This window comes from Lipotes vexillifer, unplaced genomic scaffold, assembly GCF_000442215.2.
Source record: "Lipotes vexillifer unplaced genomic scaffold, Lipotes_vexillifer_v1.1 scaffold611, whole genome shotgun sequence".
In the NCBI taxonomy this organism is placed as follows: domain Eukaryota; kingdom Metazoa; phylum Chordata; class Mammalia; order Artiodactyla; family Lipotidae; genus Lipotes; species Lipotes vexillifer.
This window is the reverse complement of record NW_006785619.1, coordinates 870,856-891,788: the sequence shown is the minus strand read 5'-3', so window position 1 is coordinate 891,788 and position 20,933 is coordinate 870,856. Positions and strand designations below refer to the sequence as shown.

At 51.7% G+C, this 20,933-nt stretch overlaps 1 protein-coding gene across 1 annotated transcript in view; it reads right to left on the bottom strand.

Annotated features, from left to right (window-relative positions):
- Nucleotides 1-4,292: 4,292 nt before the first annotated feature.
- The window catches only part of POLR2A (RNA polymerase II subunit A), a 20,248-nt gene continuing 3,607 nt past the window's right edge, over nucleotides 4,293-20,933 (bottom strand). Inside the window, exons 2-29 of the mRNA XM_007457771.1 lie at nucleotides 18,380-18,512; nucleotides 18,115-18,251; nucleotides 17,848-18,021; nucleotides 17,373-17,654; nucleotides 16,900-17,061; nucleotides 16,571-16,791; nucleotides 15,894-16,026; nucleotides 15,282-15,406; nucleotides 14,985-15,195; nucleotides 14,249-14,458; nucleotides 13,998-14,166; nucleotides 13,712-13,806; nucleotides 13,363-13,566; nucleotides 12,983-13,205; nucleotides 12,353-12,536; nucleotides 11,802-11,973; nucleotides 11,603-11,708; nucleotides 11,307-11,512; nucleotides 9,444-9,668; nucleotides 9,050-9,296; nucleotides 8,657-8,757; nucleotides 7,624-7,728; nucleotides 7,347-7,529; nucleotides 6,885-7,088; nucleotides 6,511-6,697; nucleotides 6,281-6,394; nucleotides 5,980-6,129; nucleotides 4,293-5,877 (exon numbers count right to left, since the gene is read on the bottom strand). Coding sequence (XP_007457833.1) covers nucleotides 4,721-5,877; nucleotides 5,980-6,129; nucleotides 6,281-6,394; nucleotides 6,511-6,697; nucleotides 6,885-7,088; nucleotides 7,347-7,529; nucleotides 7,624-7,728; nucleotides 8,657-8,757; nucleotides 9,050-9,296; nucleotides 9,444-9,668; nucleotides 11,307-11,512; nucleotides 11,603-11,708; nucleotides 11,802-11,973; nucleotides 12,353-12,536; nucleotides 12,983-13,205; nucleotides 13,363-13,566; nucleotides 13,712-13,806; nucleotides 13,998-14,166; nucleotides 14,249-14,458; nucleotides 14,985-15,195; nucleotides 15,282-15,406; nucleotides 15,894-16,026; nucleotides 16,571-16,791; nucleotides 16,900-17,061; nucleotides 17,373-17,654; nucleotides 17,848-18,021; nucleotides 18,115-18,251; nucleotides 18,380-18,512 — 5,820 coding nt within the window. The 3' untranslated portion in view covers nucleotides 4,293-4,720. The remainder of the gene's footprint in view (nucleotides 5,878-5,979; nucleotides 6,130-6,280; nucleotides 6,395-6,510; nucleotides 6,698-6,884; nucleotides 7,089-7,346; nucleotides 7,530-7,623; nucleotides 7,729-8,656; nucleotides 8,758-9,049; nucleotides 9,297-9,443; nucleotides 9,669-11,306; nucleotides 11,513-11,602; nucleotides 11,709-11,801; nucleotides 11,974-12,352; nucleotides 12,537-12,982; nucleotides 13,206-13,362; nucleotides 13,567-13,711; nucleotides 13,807-13,997; nucleotides 14,167-14,248; nucleotides 14,459-14,984; nucleotides 15,196-15,281; nucleotides 15,407-15,893; nucleotides 16,027-16,570; nucleotides 16,792-16,899; nucleotides 17,062-17,372; nucleotides 17,655-17,847; nucleotides 18,022-18,114; nucleotides 18,252-18,379; nucleotides 18,513-20,933) is intronic.

The following is a 20,933-nucleotide window of genomic DNA, read 5'->3' as shown; positions in this document are numbered from 1 at the left end:
GGGGGAAAAAAAAAAAAAAAAAAAAAAAAAAGAATGAAGGTGTTTGGGTCACCTCACCAGGTGAAGAACCATGACCAGCTGAGGTGCTTGCTGAAGGCAAAGGGAATACAGAATGGTTAGTAGAAGAAGGTAGTTATAAATACCAGCTATGACCACATGGCTAGTTACAGAAATTAGGACTATAACTGTTATGAATATTTATTTCCTCATTGCTTTATGAATATGTTTGTGTATGTGTATCTCTCTTTGTTTTCTTTCCTCTCTTATTCCCTTATCATGTAACATAAGATGTACTGGCTTTATATCATAGTATTTAAGTATTGTTAATTTTACGTCATAGTATTTAAGTTACGGCATATCAAGAAGACTAAACACTACTCAAGGACTTCACCTCTTCTTCCGGGGAAGGGGTTAGTGTATTTTCAGTTGTACACATGACAGTCGCATCATGGAATTATGATCTTGTTATTGTCTTTATTTGGAGATTAAGTATGGTTTAAAGAGGTGCATCTGGGTACAAATTGAAAAGGGGTGGACTGGTCATGGTTAAATTTATGTGTCAACTTGACAGGTCACAGGGTGCCCAGATTAAATATTATTTCTGAGTGTGTCTGTAAAGGTGTCCTTGATGAGATTAGCATTTGAATTGGTAAACTCAGTAAAGCAGATGGCATCATCCAATCTATCAAAGGTCTGAATAGAACAAAAGATGGAGGAAGGAGAAATTCACCCCTTTTCTTTCCAGCCTCACTTGGTTGAGCTGTGACATCTCATCTAATCTTTTCAGGCCTTCAGACTTGGGCTGAATTACACCACTGGTTTTCTCGGGTCTCCAGCTTGTAGATGGCAGATCATGGGAATTCTCAGCTTCCATAATCCTTGAGCCTTGAGTCAATTCCTCATAGTATATATATATATGAATTTACCTGTTTATGAATTTATATATATATAAATTTATTTATATATATTTATTCATTCTACTGGTTCTGTTTCTCTGGAGAACCTAACCAATACAAAAATCAAGCAATGTCCACAAAATTGTGAGGGAAAGAAATATCTAGCCAAGATGTGCTTCAATTTTGAAGGCTACAGGAAGATAGTCTCAAAATAAAAGATTAGGGCTTCCCTGGTGGTGCAGTGGTTGAGAGTCCGCCTGCCGATGCAGGGGACACGGGTTCGTGCCCCGGTCCGGGAAGATCCCACGTGCCGCGGAGTGGCTGGGCCCGTGAGCCATGGCCGCTGAGCCTGCGCATCTGGAGCCTGTGCTCCGCAGTGGGAGAGGCCACAACAGTGAGAGGCCCGCGTACCGCAAAAAAAAAAAAAAAAAAAAAAAAAAAAAAGATTAAGGGACTATAACAAGGCAATTATGAGCCTTTTCTGAAAAACATTCTAGACATATGAATAAAAAAGATGACAGCAGAGAAGCAGTGGTAAGAAGACTACAGATGAGCCACTTAAGTACATTGATAAGAGTACATAACTGGGGACTTCCCTGGTGGCCCAGTGGTTAAGAATCCACCTGCCAATTCAGGGGACACGGGTTCGAGCCCTGGTCAAGAAAGATCCCGCATGCCGTGGAGCAACTAAGTCCGTGCGCCACAACTACTGAGCCTGCACTCTAGAGCCTGCGTGCGCAACTACTGAAGCCCGCGTGCCTAGAACCTGTGCTCTGCAACAAGAGAAGCCACCACGATGAGAAGCCTGCGCACTGAGACAAAGAGTAGCCCCCGCTCGCCGCAACTAGAGAAAGCCCGCACAAAGCAACAAAGGCCCAACGCAGCCAAATTAATTAATTAATTTTTAAAAAATGCAAAGTGTTCCCAGGTTGCTAGTGCAGCCTCACGCCAGGAGAAAGCAAATACACGTTCTCTCTATAGGTATGCCACTTCGATCAAGGACTCAAAGTTCTCCCACAGATAGAGTTCCAAGGAAAAAGAGCAGCTCACAATCTAAAGCTGTAAAACACACAAGCAAACAAGGCCTTGTGAGTCCTCGAAAGAGATGTGAGACCACAAAACGACACCTGCAAAGACCAGGGCCATGCCAAGTCACATCGGGGCCAGAGGCAAACGGGGGGGAAAATCATTCATCTGGATCCTTTTTAAATTTAAACTGTTACTATTTCATTCATCGTGGACGTTTACATTAATTTTGAGTTTTTAAATATTGCATTAAAATATTATCTTGATTATGTGTTTTTTTGTTGCCCCTTAAATTTTGCACTTGCAGAGAGCACTGTGTGCTTGCCTCACCCTGGCAGATTTCACTTCCTTAATTGCCATTTGTGACAAGATGGATGGACCTTGAGGGCATTATGCTAAATGAAATAAGTCAAACAGAGAAAAAAGAAACATTATACAGGGACTTCCCTGGGGGTCCAATTGTTGGGACTCCAGGCTTCCACTGTGGGGGGCTCAGGTTCAACCCCCTGGTCAGGGAACTAGGATCCCTCATGCTGCATGGTGCGGACAAATAATAATAATAATAATACTATATAATCTCACATGTGGAATCTAAAACAAATAGAACACAAACTAAACTCATACAAAAGGAAATCAGATTTGTGGTTATGGGGGTGGGGCATGGGGTGGAGGAATTAGATGAAGGTGGTCAAAAGGTACAAACTTCCAGTTGTTTGATAAATATAAGTACTGGGGATGTCATGTACAACATGATGACTGTAGTTAACACTGCTGTACAGTATATTGGGAAGTTGTTGAAAAAGTAAATCCTGGGACTTCCCTGGTGGCGCAGTGGTTAAGACTCAGCAATCTCTATGCAGGGGGCCCCCGAGTTCGATCCCTGGTCGGGGAACTAGATCCCTCGTGCATGCCACAACTAAGAGTTCACATACCACACAATTAAGGAGCCCGCCTGCCACAACTAAGACCCAATGCAACCGAATAAATAAATACTAAAAACAAAAAAAAACTTAAAAAAAGTAAATCCTGAGTTCTCATCACAAGGAAAAAAGCCATTTCTTTCTATCTAAACTTCTATCATTCTATACGGTGAAAGAGCTGTCTGGAATTATGTTCACCAATTGCCAACAGTAATTCAGGGGATTGGGAAGATGTTATTCTTTTTTCTACCGTGCTTGGATCTTTTATAATACCCTTTTATAAAAACAAGTCATCTCTTTCAAAACAATTTAAGATCTGGATTAAATACTGCAAAATGGTATCTACCACCTATAATCTTAGTGATAAATTAAGAGATCTTGGCCACGTTCCTTCTTTTTTTTCATATTTATTTTTATTTATTTATTTTGGCCGTGCTGGGTCTTAGTTGCAGCACGTGGCATGTGGGATCTTTTAGTTGCAGTATGCGGACTTCTTAGTTGTGGCATGCAGGCTTCTTAGTTGCAGCATGCGAACTCTTAGTTGCACAGCATGCTTGTAGGATCTAGTTCCCTGACCAGGGATTGAACCTGGGCCCGCTGCATTGGGAGCACAGAGTCTTACCCACTGGATGACCAGGGAAGTCCCCATGTTACTTTCTAAGCTATCCTTTGAAATATTTCAGGGAGCTCCCTGGTGGTCTAGTGGTTAGGATTCTGGGCTTTCACTGCCATGGGCCTGGGTTCAATCCTTGGTCAGGGAACTGAGATCCTGCTAAGCCACGTGGCCAAAATTTTAAAAAAAAAAGGAATTAATGGAACAAAATATGAAATGGCCAACTGAAAATAGCAAATTATCACCAAGTTCTTTAACTTCAGCTTTAAAACATATCCTACTAACCATAATCTTCTCATTGTTGGTTTGAGGCCAAAACAAAGACTGATTAGAAGTGACTTGAGAAACAGGTAGGAAAAATACCCAAAGAAAACATGCCTCCTGGTGGTGGTGTTAAGGGCAATAATTTTTCTGCTTCTGTACTGTACCTTTCTGTACTTTTCTAAATTACATGTTATGATAATCAGTAAAATTGGTTAAAAAAGATGTTATGTCAATATTGCTTTAATGCAGGACAAGGCCTGTACCTATCTGTTCAACCACAAAGCCGGGACAGAGCAAAGCCTGGCACAAAGTAGGTGTTCGTTCCGCGAATGTATTGTCTGTGCTCATTTTCTTGCCCCTGCCCCTGCCCCTGCCCCTGCCCCATTAGCAGGGATCAGCTAAAACATGACAAATGGAACAGCAGCCCAGGCAGGGATCAGCTAAAACACGACAAATGGAACAGCAGCCCAGGCAGGGATCAGCTGAAACATGACAAATGGAACAGCAGCCCAGGCAGGGAGTAGGGGCCTGGGTATTCTTGCCTCCTAATAAAGCACTCAACAGCCACACTTCTGGTCAAAATTAGTAAACTTTATTTCAAATTCAAAAAGTAACAAACAAAAGGCAGCTTCCACTTTGTTCTTCCGGAGAATCAGATGTAGCGACCCAGAGCAGGAACTACCCCAAAAAAGTTAAAACACCCTTTACCTCCCGAATCAAGCCATAGGCAAGGAGGATCCTGGATTTGGGGACAGGCCTCGGGCAGGTAGGGCGAGAAGGAGACCACCACTGCAGGTGAGTGGGTTCTGAGACAGCACAAGTGGAGAACAAGACAAAAGCCCTGGCAGAAACGGGACCAGAACCTCAACAGGCAACTTTGTCACAAGGAGCTATGTACAAGGGAGCTGGACCGGGGCCTGCGCCCCTCAGGGGAGGGAGGACTGCACAACACCCTGAAGCCGCTCTTCACCTAGCCGGCTGCCACTGCGCACTGCATACCCTCAGTTCTCCTCATCACTGTCATCGGGACTGATGGCTGGGCTGGTGAGGCTATAGGTGGGGCTGGTGGGCGAGTAGCCAGGGGAGGTGGGCGAGTAGGTTGAGCCTTTGGGGGAAGTGGGCGAGTAGGTGGGGCTGGTGGGTGAGTACTTGGGGGAGGTGGGCGAGTAGGTGGGGCTGGTGGGTGAGTACTTGGGGGAGGTTGGGGTGTAGACCGGAGAGGTTGGTGAGTAAGTAGGAGACGTCGGCGAGTATTTTGGAGTGGTGGGTGAGTAGGTGGGGCTGGTCGGAGAGTACTTGGGGGAGGTGGGCGAATATTTCGGGCTGGTAGGTGAGTACTTGGGAGAGGTCGGGGTGTACTCCGGTGAGCTGGGGCTGTAGGAAGGACTGGTTGGGGTGTACTTCGGTGAAGTCGGGCTGTAGCTGGGCGAGCTGGGGCTGTAGCTGGGTGAGCTCGGGGTATAGGTGGGAGACTGTGGTGTGTATCGTGGGCTCGAAGGGGAGTAGCTTGGCGAGGTCGGGGAGTAGCTGGGTGAAGTCGGAGAGTAGCTTGGAGAGGTTGGGCTGTAGTTGGGGCTCGTTGGTGTGTAGTTGGGACTAGTAGGTGAGTAGCTGGGGGATGTTGGGCTATAGCTGGGTGACGTCGGGGTGTAATTGGGGCTGGTTGGAGAATAGTTAGGGCTGGTGGGCGAGTAACTTGGGGAAGTTGGTGAGTAGCTTGGTGATGTCGGCGAATAGCTTGGAGATGTTGGAGAGTAGCTAGGTGAGGTGGGCGAGTAGCTGGGTGAAGTTGGCGAGTAACTGGGAGAGGTGGGCGAGTAGCTGGGAGAGGTTGGCGAGTAGCTGGGAGAGGTGGGCGAGTAGCTTGGGGACGTGGGCGAGTAGCTGGGTGAGGTCGGGGAGTAGCTGGGCGAGGTCGGGGAGTAGCTGGGCGAGGTCGGGGAGTAGCTGGGCGAGGTTGGGGAGTAGCTGGGCGAGGTCGGGGAGTAGCTGGGTGACGTGGGGCTGTAGTTGGGGCTGGTTGGAGAATAGGACGGAGACGTAGGGGAGTAGGAGGGTGAAGTGGGGGAGTAAGAGGGACTCTGGGGCGTGTAGCCCCCAGGGGAGCGGGGCTCGTAGGCAGGCGACGTCGGGGAGTAGCTGGGAGACATGGCACCCCCTGTGGGAGAGAAGCAGAAAGGCATTAAGCAATGGAGAGACTCACCCAGAAGGAAGATCAACGAGAAAATGAACTTGGCCTTGACAGACAAGGACAACTCACCTGGTGAGGGAATATACGGGCTTGAGGGGCCAGGGGAGCCCGGGGAACCCGGCGTGGGAGACCAGGCCGGGGAGTAACCAGGGCTGAAGCCACTGGCATCTGAAGCAGCACTGGGAGAGAAGCCTGCTGCCCCCGGGGTCATCCCACTCCCTGCGAAATGAGAGAAACGTTAGTTAAAACCATAGCTGGAGCCCAACACATTCCCAGAGCCCCCAGCATCTCCACATGGGGACCCCTCGTGAGCCCAGCCCACCCGCCCTCTGAACCACCCAGAGGGCTGTCTTCCCGGCTGGCTACTCACCAACACTGGGGGACCAGGCGCCGTAGGCTGGGGTTGCGCCCTGGTTCCAGGGTGTCATGGCTGGAGAAATTCCTCCCATGGGACTGGGGGCCGAGCCGAAGAACATGCCGGTGGCTGCAGAGAGGCGCACAGTGACCCACAACGAACAGCCCCGGGACTGGCCGCCGCGCCCATGTGCAGCCTCCCCACCGCCCCACCTCCTCCTCCTCCTCGTAGTCCCTCGTACTCACGTCCAGCAGCCCCCAAGCCGGGGATGTTGGTGGGGATCTCCATGCCATATTTGCACTTCTCTGCATCGAGCAGGAGGTCAAAACAGCCAGTGCCGGCTGGAGCCAGCTGGCCCAGCATAATGTTCTCAGACACCCCCTTCATGGGGTCGCTCTCTCCATGTGCAGCTGCTTCCATAAGCACATCCACCTAAACCTCAGAAGAGGGGGCGTGCCGTCAGACCCCGCCCCGCCATGTCCCACCACTGTTACAGCCACCCACCCAGCCATGGAACCGCACAGAGGCCCATCACACACAGTGGAGGATGCCCTCTTCCCACAACAATCCCTCCTCCCTGCTCTCTCTCCTTCCACCCGCTCAGAACTTCTGCCATTACCGTTTCCTCAAAGGAGCACTTCATGAGAGGTCCGGTATCCTGGCGGTTGACTCCGTGTCGGGTGATGGCCATCAAGTGGCCACGACAGGTCATGGTATCACACAGGAGAGCCAAGTGCCGGTAATTGACGTAGGAACCATCGAAGGAGATGACGTGGTACAGCTCCCGCTCCAGGGCCTTCCGCACGGCTTCTATGCCCAGCACCTGGCATGGGGATTGCAGGGGTGGGGGTGGGGAAGGGTCAAGACCGAGTAACTGCTCTCCTCCTGCTGCCACCACCACCCAGATCCACAGAGGGACAGTCAGGAGTCAGTGAAGCCCAGACGCAAAAGTGGATTCAGGCATAAAACCACCTGACCAACTCCTCTCCTGAGGGGAGAGCACGGACCACAACCACTGCCCGAGATCTACGGAGGGGGGCCTTGAGCCAGAGGGACCCGGGAAGAAGGCTGAGGGGCTCACCGTGAAGATCTCCACGATGTCGTTGGACGTGGTGCGCACAGGGTCCACGTCCTTCTCGCTCAGCACCCGCATGAGGCTCACACCATCCGTCTCCAGGATCCACTCCTGCAAGGCCTTGAACTCCCCGTCCTCTGTGATGATGATCTTCTTCTTGTTGTCCGTCTGCGGCAAGTGCATGTACACCTGCGGGGGGCGCAGAGCGGGCTCAGGCTGGGCGGGTGGGGGTGGGGAGGGAGGGAAGAGGGGCTGGACGGGCTGCAGGGAGGGAACGGCTGACCTTGCTGATCTGCTCGATGCCCTGCAGGGTCATATCTGTCAGCATGTTGGACTCGATGCAGCGCAGGAAGACATCGTCATCCATCTTGTCCACCACCTCTTCTTCCTGCAACAAGAGCGAGTCAGCCCTCCTAGGATTCTCAGGTCTCTCCCGGCCCTCACCCCAAACCACAGCCTGACCTGGAGAGCCAGGTGTGGCCCAGACCTGCTCTCTTCAGTTCCAGTGAGGCTACTCTCTATCGTGTTTTTACAATGGTATTTAAAAAAAAACCTCAGAAAAGGCAACCACACTCCACCACCTTAACACGATTCCCACTCTTGTGCGTGCTCCAAGGGCTGTAACAAAGCGCACAGCACCTCTGCTCTCGTCCTGGCACTCACTGAGCATTCGCCGGCGCACTAACGCCTCGACGTGTGATCTCTGACGGACGTGTATCCACACATTCTTATCTACTCTCCTCCAGTTCAGTAGTAAGTTCTGAGTTTTTATTATTAAGGTATCCACATCTGCTGAACAGTTTCTTAGGAGCCATGCCCAGGAGTGAAGTCACTGGTCAAACATTTTCCTGGGTCCTGTTTCACCCGCTGTCACACCACTTTCCCTAGGACACAGCAATTTCTACTGTCTGACCTGCCCTCACACAGGAGCCGCAGGGAGGAGAGAGCCAAGTGACCGGGCTATGGGGACACCACCAAATCAACACCATCTGTTTGGGGCTTTTTTTTTTTGGCCGCACCCCACAGCTTGCTAGATCTTAGTTCCGCGACCAGGGATTGAACCTACATCCTAGGCAGTGAAAGCGTGGAGTCCTAACCAGTGGACGGCCAGAGAATTCCCCAACACCGCCTGTTTTATCTATATGGCTGCTGCTTCACGTTTCTTGCAGATCGTTGCTACCCACCCTCCCCCCATCTCTACTTTAGGTGGTGTGACTGGCAGTCAACGCTGCTTTCATTTTAATGTCTTTGGCCAGGAACCAGATTTAACGGTTTTCTATGTCTGACGTATAAATTTCTGCTTGGGTCCCATTTACCTCTTGCATCTTGTTTTCATCACTGTTCATGATGCGGATACGGAGCACCAGCTTCTCTGCATTATCATCGTTAAAGATGCAGTTCAAGTCATCACCGAAACCTGGGAAAATGAGAACAACTGCAGCTGCAGGACTGCTTCTGCTCACGGCTCGTCCGCAGCTCTCCCCATATGGGCTCTCTTTCGGCTTTCCCCTCCTTCCCACAGAACACTTCTAGAAAGAGGGAGGGGAAACAATGAGAAGGAAAAAGCAGTGCAGACGGGACCTGGAGAAGGGGTGTCCTGGAGGAGCAGAACCAGTGAGTGGAAGGTGGTGGGTGTGGGTGCCTTGTCTGAGACGAGCACAGGGACAGGACAGGGCGGGCGGGGGCCTAGGCAGGACCCCGAGCCTCACCAGCATTGATCTTCTCGGCAATCTGCTCCATGGTCAGCTTCCGATCAGTCATGTGCTTCCGGTCCAGCTCCACCCGCAAAAGCCAGGGGGAGATTCGGGCCACATCAAAGTCAGGCATCTCATAGTAGACATTCACCCACTCCTGATCCTCTGCCACCACCGTGCTCTGGGGGTTGGGGTCATAGTAGATGGCCGTGTTGGCAGTCACCTTCCTCAGCGTTGTATGTTCCAGGCGGCACAGAATATCCTGGGGAAAAAAAGGGATTCGTGACAGGCATTTGGGTGGCTCCAAAGGCCTCTTCAAAGCCACCTGCAGAGGGACTGCCAAACCCTTTACTTAAGGGAAGGAGTCCCCTCCTCCTCCTGCCAGGAAGCCCGTTACCCTAAGCCGCACCTTGGCTCTCTCAGCATCTCGAGCAGACTGGCCCAGCAGGAAGACAGTAAGTGAGGGGGTCTTTGGCTTCTTGGAAATGTTGATGAGCTCCTTAAGTCGGGGCACACCCAGTGTCACATTCTTGGCGGACACACCAGCATAGTGGAAGGTGTTCAGAGTCATCTGGGTGGCAGGTTCTCCAAGGGACTGTGCAGCCAGAGCTCCCACCATTTCCCCAGGATGGGCCTGGGGAGTAAGAAGAGCTGGCCTCAGAAGAGCAAATCCCTCCCCACTGGTGAGTGAGAGGTGAGACATGTCAGGGCTGGGCAGAGGTGTTTGGAAAAGGCAGAGATTTAAACAAAGCAGAGTCTTATTTGATCATCCCCTTCCTCAGACAGCATTTCAATTTACACCCGCCATTCAGCCCCCGATGTGCTGCACACCCAGGAATAGGGACTATGTCATCTAAACCCGACATTTCTAAAAGTGCTGTGTGCTAAAGTCACAGGGTAAATATTCATTTGATGGTAGTCTTCTAAGTGGGAAGCTCCCCGATGCATTTTTTTAAATAAATTTTTAAAAATTAATTAATTTATTTTTGGCTGTGTTGGGTCTTCGTTGCTGCACGTGGGCTTTCTCTAGTTGCAGTGAGCGGGGGGCAACTCTTCATTGCGGTGCGCGGGCTTCTCACTGCGGTGGCTTCTCTCGTTGCGAAGCACGGGCTCTAGGTGCGCGGGCTTCAGTAGTTGTGGCGCATGGGCTTAGTGGCTCCGTGCCATGTAGGATCTTCCTGGACCAGAGCTCGCACCCGTGACCCCTCCGTTGGCAGCCAGATTCTTAACAACTGAGCCACCAGCGAAGTTCCCCGCAATGCATTATCTTAATTGAGATATAATCACATACCATAAAATTTAATCTTTTTTAAGATTTTTTTTTGACATGGACCATTTGTAAAGTCTTTATTGAATTTGTTACAATATTGCTTTTGTTTTACATTTTGGTTTTCTGGCCACAAGGCATGTGGGATCTTAGCTCCTGACCAGGGATCGAACCCACACCCCCTGTGGTGGAAGTGCTAAGTCTTAACCACTGGACCGCCATGGAAGTCCCCAAAATTTAACCTTTTAATTGGAATCATACAGTATGTAGCCTTTTCAGACGGCTTCTTTACTTATTAATACTATTTAAAGTTGATCACTGTCTGTTTATGGCTTGACAGCTCATTACTTTTTACCACAGCATAATATTCCCTTATCTTGTTCATCATTCATCAACGGATGAACATTTCGGTTGTTTCCACTGCTTGGCTATTATGAAAAATACTGCTCCAAACATCTGTGTATGGGTTTTTGTGTGGACGTGTGCTTCCAATTCTCTTGGGCATATTCCTAGGAGTGAAATTGCTGGGTCATATGGTAACTCTGTATTTAAACTTTTGAGAAACTGCCAGACTGTTTTCCAAAGCAGTTACAACATTCCCACCAGCAGTGTATGAGAGCTCCAATTTCTCTGTATCCTCACCAACACTTGTTTTTTTCTAGTCGCCCTAGGGAGCATGAAGTGGTATCTCATCGTGGTTTTGAACTATATTCCCCTGACGGCTACTGATATTGAGCATCTTTTCATGTGTTTGCCTCTTCAAGGTTCACTTTTTGTCTCTGCAACATGGGACTAACAGCCCCTCCCCCCTACTAGGGTCTTCTTAAGACTGCTAAGGAATAAAGGTATAAAGCCTCCAACGCAGGACTTGGTTCACAGCAGTGTCTCAATGAATGGGATCTATTATTATGCAGTTATGGGCAGAGGTGGGCTGTTCTCAGAGCCCAGAGAAATCAATAGATCAGAGGAGAGGACCAAGGCTGGGGTGAGGAGTACAACACTCACAATGGCTTGGTTGAACTTGGACTCGATCTCTCCGAGCAGCCAGTCGAAGGCCTCTCCGCTGAGCCGAAACTCCTCAGCCATGCGGCGGGAGCACAGCGTGGACCGCAGGTGGATGTTGAAGAGCAGGGTGGCGTTCTCCTGGGCCTGCCGGCTCAGTGGGTCGTCCCCATTCACAATCACCAGCTTCTTGCTCAGCTCCTTGACACCTAAGGGCCGAACGAGGGATGAAGAGGTTGTAGACCAGGACGCTGCTAGCAGAGCCTGCCTGGCCTGGCGGTCCTGAAGCAGGTACTCACCCTCTACCACCTTGATGGGGTGCAGGTCAGAGGGAAGGCGAGGGTTGATGTGGAAGATCTTCTGAGCGTTCCAGATCATGCGCAGCAGGTTACAGGGGAGGACAACCTGAGGCAGGAGGGAAGGAGGCAGGACCCCAAGTCAGGGCCAGCCATGCAGGGCCAGCACTTCTCCAGCCCAGCCCTTCCCACCCACACACACCTTGCTGTCACCAGTTGGGAAGATGACCCTGAGCACCTCCCTGTCCTCACGCATCCGCTCAAATTCTCGCTCCAGCTCATTCTGAATGTGTGCGTTGCTCAGCACGTCCTTCACCACGTCCTCCTGCAGGGTGCGCCGCAGGGCCCTCTCATTGGTATAATCAAAGCGGAACCTGCAGGTGAGAGGGGTGGTGGAGTCAAGGGGCAGGAGGGCCCTGATCAAGGAACAGTGTGAGGCTCCTGAGGTCTGCAGCCCACAGGAACAGGGCTGTGAATAATCCTGGGTGGGGAAACATAAGATCCAGACCCAAGGATGTGCAATGGCACTTGAGCTTATGCTCACCCCTCTGTACAAAGTGGGGGCGGGTCTCAACTCTGGTCTCCATCCGTCCTCTCCCATCTTGCAGCTGCTGCCAGATGGGTGGGGAAGGGGCGGTATAAGGTCCACTGCAAGACACGGTCCGGGTGATCTCACCATGTGGGGGGAGGAGAACCCCTACAACTCTGGCCCTGAGCCCAGGGGCAAGAACCACCCGCCTGCCGCCTTCTCACTTCTTCTCGAAAGCCTTGTTGGAAGGCTTGAGGGTAGCCAGGTTCTGGAACTCAACGCTCTCGCCCGCCAGCCCGTCTTCGCCGTAGCGCAGCTGTACCACCTGATTGATGGAGTTCCGCACGGTGGCGTCATACTTCACCATCACCGACTCCATGGATTTGATCAGCCGCCGCTGGATGTATCCTGAGGGGGAGGGAATCAACTGAGGGACCCAGAGCAAGAAGAGGAGCCTCCCTGTCTCAGGACAAGACCTGCTGGCCACTCTGGTCCTCAGGAGAGCCAGCTAGTAGCCTCTCATCCCCAAGGCCTCTCAATGAAAGCCATGCCCACCACCAGACGGACCCAGGGTCCAGTAGAGACCCCTAGGGAACACCATCCATGTGACATGTCAGGAGCCGAGACCCTGAGGCTCTAGCCCTGCATCATGGAATGCTGCACGGCGACCAGAACAAGGGTGTTTGCCTAACTCTTGACCTTTAGTCTCTATTCTTTCCACAAAGGTCAAAATCACTTCTCTGGGGATAGAAGACTTTAGCCTGAGAACCCCGCTCAAACTCCCCAGGGGCTTCTCTGCCTGCGGTCCCCTCTGGGACCAGCCCGTGGAAGGGCCCTGGATCCAAAGTCCTCACCAGTCTCAGCAGTCTTGACAGCTGTGTCGATGAGCCCCTCACGACCCCCCATGGCATGGAAGAAGAACTCGGTGGGCGTGAGGCCGGCCAGGTAGGAGTTCTCCACGAAGCCACGGCTCTCAGGCCCATAGTCATCTTTGATGAAGTGAGGCAGAGTCCGGTGCTTGAACCCAAACGGGATCCGCTTGCCCTCCACGTTCTGCTGCCCGACGACAGCAATGACCTGGGGAACAGAAGAGGTGGGGTGCATCCAACTCCCTCTGCCTTGAGAATAAGTGTTCCCCATACTTCTCCCCCAACCGCCCCCCAGCAGCACACCCCTTCCCTCCTCCTCCCCACCTTCACTGTGGCCCCAGTTCTGGAAAGACAAGGCTCCCCACCTGGGAGATGTTGATCTTGGAACCTTTAGCCCCGGACACCACCATTGACTTAAAGTTGTTGTATTCAGACAGGGATTTCTGGGCAGAGGAGCCAGTCTTGTCTCGGGCATCGTTGAGAATGCGGTTCACCTGGTTCTCAAAGGTCTGCCGCAGAGTGTTCCCCGGGGTGGGCTCCAGCTCGTTGTTATGCGCCTTCTCGATGACCTGGGTGCACAGGAGCAGGCTGCGTTCTCAGGGAGACATCAGTCTCTTCTGGTCCCCGTCTCTCCAATCCCAACGTCCCTTTCACTCCTCAGTTCAAAGCCACTGAGAGCCTCTTATTCAGTCTTTGCCCAGCCTTCCCTCTCACCTCTATTACATCCTGCTTGGCCTTCTTAATAGTGTTCTGAATGTCTTGGTAAGTCTTAGAATCAGCAATGGAGTCCCCAATGCCAATGGTATGACCTAGAAATAAAGAGAAGCATCAGCAACACCTTCCTTGGACTCCCAAGAAACATGGGATGGAATCACAGCCAAGAGAGTAGATGGAGGAACACCAAATCCAAGGGGGGAAAGAGAAAGGGATGGAGGAAGAGCAGTAAGAAGTGAGATGGACACAGGATTTACAGAGGACGTGGTAGAGCCCCTAGGCTTACCCTCAATGAGGAGCCAGTTGTTAATGACAGTCTGAATGTTGGAGTAGAAGAGGCGGGTGATGTCATGACCCATCTCTAGATAAGAGATGTGGACCAGAGAGCCAGCTGATGTGCCCAAAGACTTCTTACACAGGATGCCCATGATCAGCTCCCCGTTCTCCACCACCACCTGCAGAGAGCACCATTCACAGCCCCTGCTGTGGCTTCCATGTCCAAAGCCCTTCCCCACACAACCAGAAGCCAGGCCCTACCTTGGTGTCTCCAGGAGAGATGTGCTTGTAAGGGCCACTATCCTCATCATCGGGATGGGTGCTGTGGGTGCGGATACAGTTGATGTGGCCGGGTATGATGAGAGAGAAGATCTGCTTCCCTGTCCACAGGGGCCGGGGCTTCAGGATGGCTGGCTGTGGGACCTTGCCGTCCCACGTGGACAGGAACATCAGGAGGTTCATCACCTCCCCCTGGAGAAAAAGAGCAAGAAAGACAAGAAGTCAGAACTGGAGGTCTCACTTCTTGGGAATGTCAGGGGAAGCCTCACTGCCCCAAGGGGAAAGCCAGACTTTGAAGGCAAAGGGATGGCAAGAAACGTGTTTTCCAAACTTTTACTAAAAACTTAACTGTGATAGTGAGACTCTGGGATTGTTTTTTTCTTTAAACAGTAAGTACAAATTACTTTTAATAATTAGGAAATAAAGAGAAAGTAAAAAAGAAATAGATAAACAGAACTTCAACAGTCTTATTTCTCTCTTCGCCTTTACTTTCCAGATGATACCTAAAATTACATGACATTTTGAGGAATTAAATGGGGAGCTAAATCCATACACTGTTTTTTGCCTCGATCTTTGCTCACTCCCTTTCCTTCTGCTGTCTCACATACAGGTCAGTGCAGAGCAAGTCAGGGCATAAGTCACTGCTCCTCCCCCGATCCTTGCTGTGCTGGGCCCCTGCCCACCCAGGCCAGGTTTCCCCCAGCCAGGGACCACACACCCGCTCCAGGAAAACGTCCCTCTTGGTGAATTTGCGCACTGCGGTCAGCGTGTCCTGCACAATGCCCATAACTGGGCGATTGCTCTGGGGGGTGACAATCATGCGTGGCACCATGGCGAGCTCCTGGATCTCAGCCCGCGTCTCCAGGGACTGTGGCAGGTGCAAGTTCATCTCATCCCCATCAAAATCAGCATTGTATGGAGTTGTCACACTGTAGTCAAAGAGGGAAGTGAGTTGGAAAGATGCCGCAGTGAGACCCAGGGAGCAGCCCAACCCAGCCCCAGCTGGCAGACTGACCTAAGATTCAAGCGAAAAGTAGACCAGGGCAGGATGCGAACCCGATGTCCCATCATGGACATTTTGTGCAAAGTTGGCTGCCGGTTGAAGATAACAATGTCCCCATCGCACATGTGCCGTTCCACCTAAGGAGGTGAGGTGTGGGAAAAACCTCAGTGAAGGAGGTATGCTAAGAATGAAGTGATAGGGGACCTAAGATGCTTTGAAACAGATGACACTGTGGTGTTATTTCACTTGAAACGCTTATCAACCACCAGCTTTGGGCCAGGCCCTGGGCTAGATTCCAGGCTATCAGAGAAAACGAAGACGTAGTCCCCAAACCTCAGGGAACTCAACTGGGAAAGAAAACCGCGAGAGACTCTGAACATGAAGCCTTCTGCTCTGTTCCCCCCGGATCTCTTTCTGCTCTGTGTTCCTCTTGCTGCCCGTGGGTTTACGTGACCCCCACCTTGAATGCCAGGGGCTGGCAGCTACAAGCTTGCCTAGGACAGCAGGAGTCTTTTAAGCTTGGATTCTAATGAACAGGACAGCCTCAGACGGCCCACTCCAGCTGGCCCCCAGTCCAGAAAGCTTCCTGCTCAGGTAAGAGAGGCCCTGGCCTATTACACATGCCTTATAGCCAGTCTGCAGGTGAAGGTCACTGGGTTTGGGGTGGAAACGCAGGTCAATGCGATCACCGTTGTCCCGGATGATGTACTTGGCCCCTGGGTACTGGCTGTTCCCCCTGCGCACTAGTTCCTGAAGTCTAGGAAGGAAAGGGATGCAATGAACAAAATGCTTCCCAAAAAGCCCTTGTTGCCACCCTCACCCCAAAACCCCAAGTGAGAACCCAAACTTCTGAACTTCGACACTTGGGACTTCCCTGGTGGTACAGTGGTTAAGAATCCGCCTGCCAATGCAGGGGACACAGGTTTGATCCCTGGTCTGGGAAGATCCCATATGCCGCGAAGCAACTAGGCCCATGCGCCACAATTACTGAAGTCCGCGTGCTCTAGGGCTCTAGTTGCGTACCGCAACTACTGAGCCCGCATGCTGCAACTAGAGAAAGCCCGCACACCCAGAGCCCATGCTCCTGCAACAAGGGGAGCCACCGCAATGAGAAGCCCCCGCTCGTCGCAACTAGAGAAAGCCTGCACACAGCAACGAAGATCCAACACAGCCAAAAATAAAGTTAAAAAAACATAATGATGATAATAATAATAAACTTCAGCACTCTCTCCTTCTTGCTCCGAGCCCATTCCCCCCACCCTCCCCGACCCCTCTAGGCAGGGCTTCTGAACTGAGCACACCTGTCAATGTTGAAGGGGGTGACGATCTCTGCAAAGGTCATATTGGCGGCAATGGAGCGAGGCACGCCAACCTGGTCAATGGAGAGGTTGGGGTCGGGGGTGATGACAGTGCGGGCCGAGAAGTCCACCCGCTTGCCCATCAGGTTCCCGCGCACACGGCCTTCCTTGCCCTTCAACCGCTGCTTCAGGGACTTGAGGGGACGCCCAGATTTCTGCATGGCCTGTGAGGAAACGCAGGGTGGGGGGCACCCCAGCAGTCAGCACCGGCCCCCACCCGGGCGCCCTCCCCTTTCCTCCAGGCGCAGGGCACAGGAAGCCTGTCCACTCACACGAGGCAAGCCAGGCAGCTCGTTGTCCACCATGGTGGCCACGTGGAACTGGAGGAGCTTCACGTCCTCAGCGATGACATGCGCGGCCGCACCGTTCTGCTCGTTGCGCCGAAGCTGATTGTTGATCTTCACGATATCGGCCAGTTTGTGTGTCAGGTCATCCTGAGGCAGGAAGTCAGAAACATCACAATCCAGCCAACCCTGAGGGCTCAGTCTGCATGTGCCAGCACACGGTGCCTCTCACCCTCCCTTCACACCACCCTGGACACAGCTCTGGGCTCTCGGTTCACAGATCCAGAAGCACCTTTGTGAGCTCTAACCTCCTTAAGGGGCTCACACAGCCAGCAAGTGGCAGGGTATCTTCAGGCCCAGGTGAGCCGTCCGTCACCCTCGCATGCCTTCGCCCCCACCACCGGGCTCCCTCCACGCGGACACCCGGCCCAGCTGAGCGGCAGGGCCCTGCAGGCGCTGACCTGGTTGCGGGCAGAGCCCTGCATCACAACAGCAGGCCGCACGGAGAGCGGGGGCACGGGCAGCACAGTGACAATCATCCACTCGGGCCGGGCGTAGCGAGGCTCCATGCCCAGGACGAAGCACTCCTCATCTGAGATGCGTTTGAAGATCTCGTGCACCCGCTCAGGACTCAGCAGGATCTTCTTCTCCTGAGAGTCCTCGTTGACGTGCTTCCACTCTGCGTACAGCTCCAGGCCGGAGCGCCGGATCCTGGGCTGGTACCGCCCACAGCCGCCGTGGCCCTTCCAAGGAGACAGAGGGGTCATCAGAGCCCAGAGGTCGGGCCTCCTCCCCCAACACCTGGCCGGGCCAGCCCCTCCTGCTCTTCTGTGACCTTCGGGCTCCTGCTGCTTCCACTGCCTCCCCATCTTCTTCCCTCCGGGCCTCTGGGACCAGCCCTCACCCCCTCCCAAGAGTCTGGGCAGCCCCAGCTACCTTTTCTTTGGTCAAATCCTCATCGCCCTCAGGCTGCTCCACACCGAACTTGTTGTCCATCTCCTCTCCGCCCTCACAGATGTTTTTGCCCTTGCAGAGGTCATAGACGTGTGTGAGCCGCTTCTTGGGCTGCCCCTTGGACTTAGCCAAAATGTCCTTGATCTTTGGGTTGTTCTGTGGACAGAGCAGAGCGGGGTCAGTTGGGGCTGCTCCCCTGCCCACCCCCCAGCAACCCCTTCCCCAGGCCAGAGCCCATCTCCCACTCACAGAGTCCACAAGCAATTTGGAGCAGAAGAAACAGACGCAGCGCAAAACTTTCATTGTCTTGACCAGGAAGCCGACATGGAACACAGGTTTGGCCAGCTCAATGTGGCCAAAGTGGCCAGGACACTCTGTCATGTTTCCTGTGGGAACACATACAACACCTTCCTCCCAGAGACCAGGTTTCCAGGTATCCACCCCCAGTCCTGGCTTTCAGTAAGGACAAGCCTCTCCCTCCCTCTAGGGTCCTGTGCCGGCCCCCAGCGCTCACCTGCACAGGTTTGGCAGCGGCCAGTCCTCTCAATCACCCCCTGCCTCGGATCCATCAGCCCCCCAAGCTTGGGGCGGCCTCCCTCGGTGGTCTCTGGGTATTTGATGCCGCCCTCTGTCACAGACATTCGTTTCTGCAGCAAAGAAAGGCCAATAACAATTAAATAGAATTCCTAGTTTCCAGACTTCATGGCTGAGGAGCTCTGTACTAAGGCCTTAAAAAACCCCAAACTACTTACAGAAGAACTAAGCAGGTTTAGCCTGAAGCGAGGGAAATGGGGGTCAGCGTGTGTGATATCTGACTGTGGAAATGCTAAAGTCAAGTATCGCAAGTCAAAAGCTCGTTCCAGTCACTGTCTGAGTGGGAGGGGGCACTCAGACTAGTGTGTGGTCAACTCTGGGCTCCGTACACGTCACCTACCTCTAGGACTTGAACCCTGGATATCCTACTGGGTTGAATTCTAGGTCACTGTCATCTACAGAATTTAACAGCAAAAGAAATAAAAGTTGTTTCAAGAGGGAAAAATTCAATTTCTTTCCCAAAGCTGAAATCAAGGCCAGAACCTCCCTGTAAGGTGCCCTCATCACGACAGCCCAAGTGTTCTGCCCAAGACATGCCCCTACAGTTAGGCACTCTTTGCCCCCATCCTTGTCACCTCCTCCTTCTCAAGGGCCTGGGTCAACCTGAACCCTTCCATGTTCGGATATTTTAGGATAGAACAGGAGAGGGGGGCGCTAGAGGAGAGGTTGTTGAAAATTATCTGAAGCAGAAGTGAACCCTGGAGCCTCAAGAGATGGAGGCAGAGCCAAGGGCCGGAATCCTGGGCAAGGTGGAGCCAGGACTCAGTGGGACCAATTCAGTGGAGGAAAGGGAGGGAAGGACGGGCTCAGAAGTAGGTACAACCTGGAGAAGAGATGTCTGCTCTGAGCTAAAAGCTGTTCAAGGAAACCTTTGGCATCATGTCACACACTGAAAACCAAGAACTTTAAAATTAGTTAAGCTTTGGTCCGCTACACTTCCAGAGGGAAGACCTTAGAAGAATTTAATAAAAGCTTCTATCTGAGTGTCAACTTCATGCCAGGTACCAAACATACCTAATGTACCTTGTTTCTCTTACCCTAACCACTAACCATCTAGGAGTGAATTCCTGTCTCTTAGACATGAGAAACCTGAGGCTGTGTAAAGTGACTGCCCAAGGCCTCAATCTCAAGGAGCCTGCAGACGTCAAACCCACCCCACTGCGATCCCAAACACATGCTCATCCCATTCTACTATACTGCAGCAGAAGCAATTACTTCAGCTCTAGGATTTGAAGCAGCACTACTTACAACAGCCAAGACATGGAAGCAACCTAAATGCCCATTGACAGATGAATGGATAAAGAAGACGTGGTACATATATACAACAGAATACCACTCAGCCACAAAATAGAGCGAAATAATGCCGTTTGCAGCAACATGGATGAACCTAGAGATTATGATGCTAAATGAAGTCAAAGACAAGTATCATACAACATCACTTACATGTGGAATCTAAAACATGATACAAATGAACTTATTTACAAAACAGAAACAGACTCAGACAGAGAAAACAAACTTACGGCTCCAAAGGGGAAGGGGTGCCTTGGTCTGCTCCTTAAACACTGCCACTCCCCAAGGTTTTAGCGCATCCACACTTCTCATCACACCCAAATGTTATGCCATGATTCTCACTATTTACTCACAACAAATCTCTACCCTCCAGGCCTCACCTTTCTTCTGGACTTCGGATTAACATACTGAACCACCTACTGAACCCCCTGTACATATCCCCCTGATAAATCAAATCCAACATGTCTAAAAGCAAACTCCCTTCTCCACAAAAATCTCTCCTTTTCCTTTAGTCCCCATCTAAGGTAGTGGAACTCAAGTCAGAAACCAACACTTACCCTTCCTTACCCACAGTCATAAAGCAGTGGAACAAGCATGGCCTAGAGTCAGAGACCTCTAATTTGCAATTCTAGCTCTATCACTTATCATTTATATAACCATTAAGGATTTAATTAACCTGCTGAAACCCAGGATGGAATAGGTGTTCAATATATGACAGCTGTTATTATCCAATCATTCACCAAATACAGGTTATTTTTTACTTTTTATTTTTTGCCGTACGCGGGCCTGTTGTGGCCCCTCCCGTTGCGGAGCACAGGCTCCGGACGCGCAGGCTCAGTGGCCATGGCTCACGGGCCCAGCCGCTCCGCGGCATGTGGGATCTTCCCGGACCGGGGCACGAACCCGTGTCCCCTGCATCGGCAGGTGGACTCTCAACCACTGCGCCACCAGGGAAGCCCATGTACAGGTTATTTTACCTCCTGAACAACCAGTTCTTGAATCTTGCCCCTCTTCTCCATCCCTACGCCCACTGCCCTAGCTCAGGCCTGTCCTCTGTAGTATGCATCCAAGCGTTCCATGGGTCACCAGCCCTTCTCTCCTACCCATCCATACTATGATCAGGGTGCTCTTTCTAATCTGGAAATCTAATCTTCATACCCTCTTGTTCTCAGAATGATATCCAA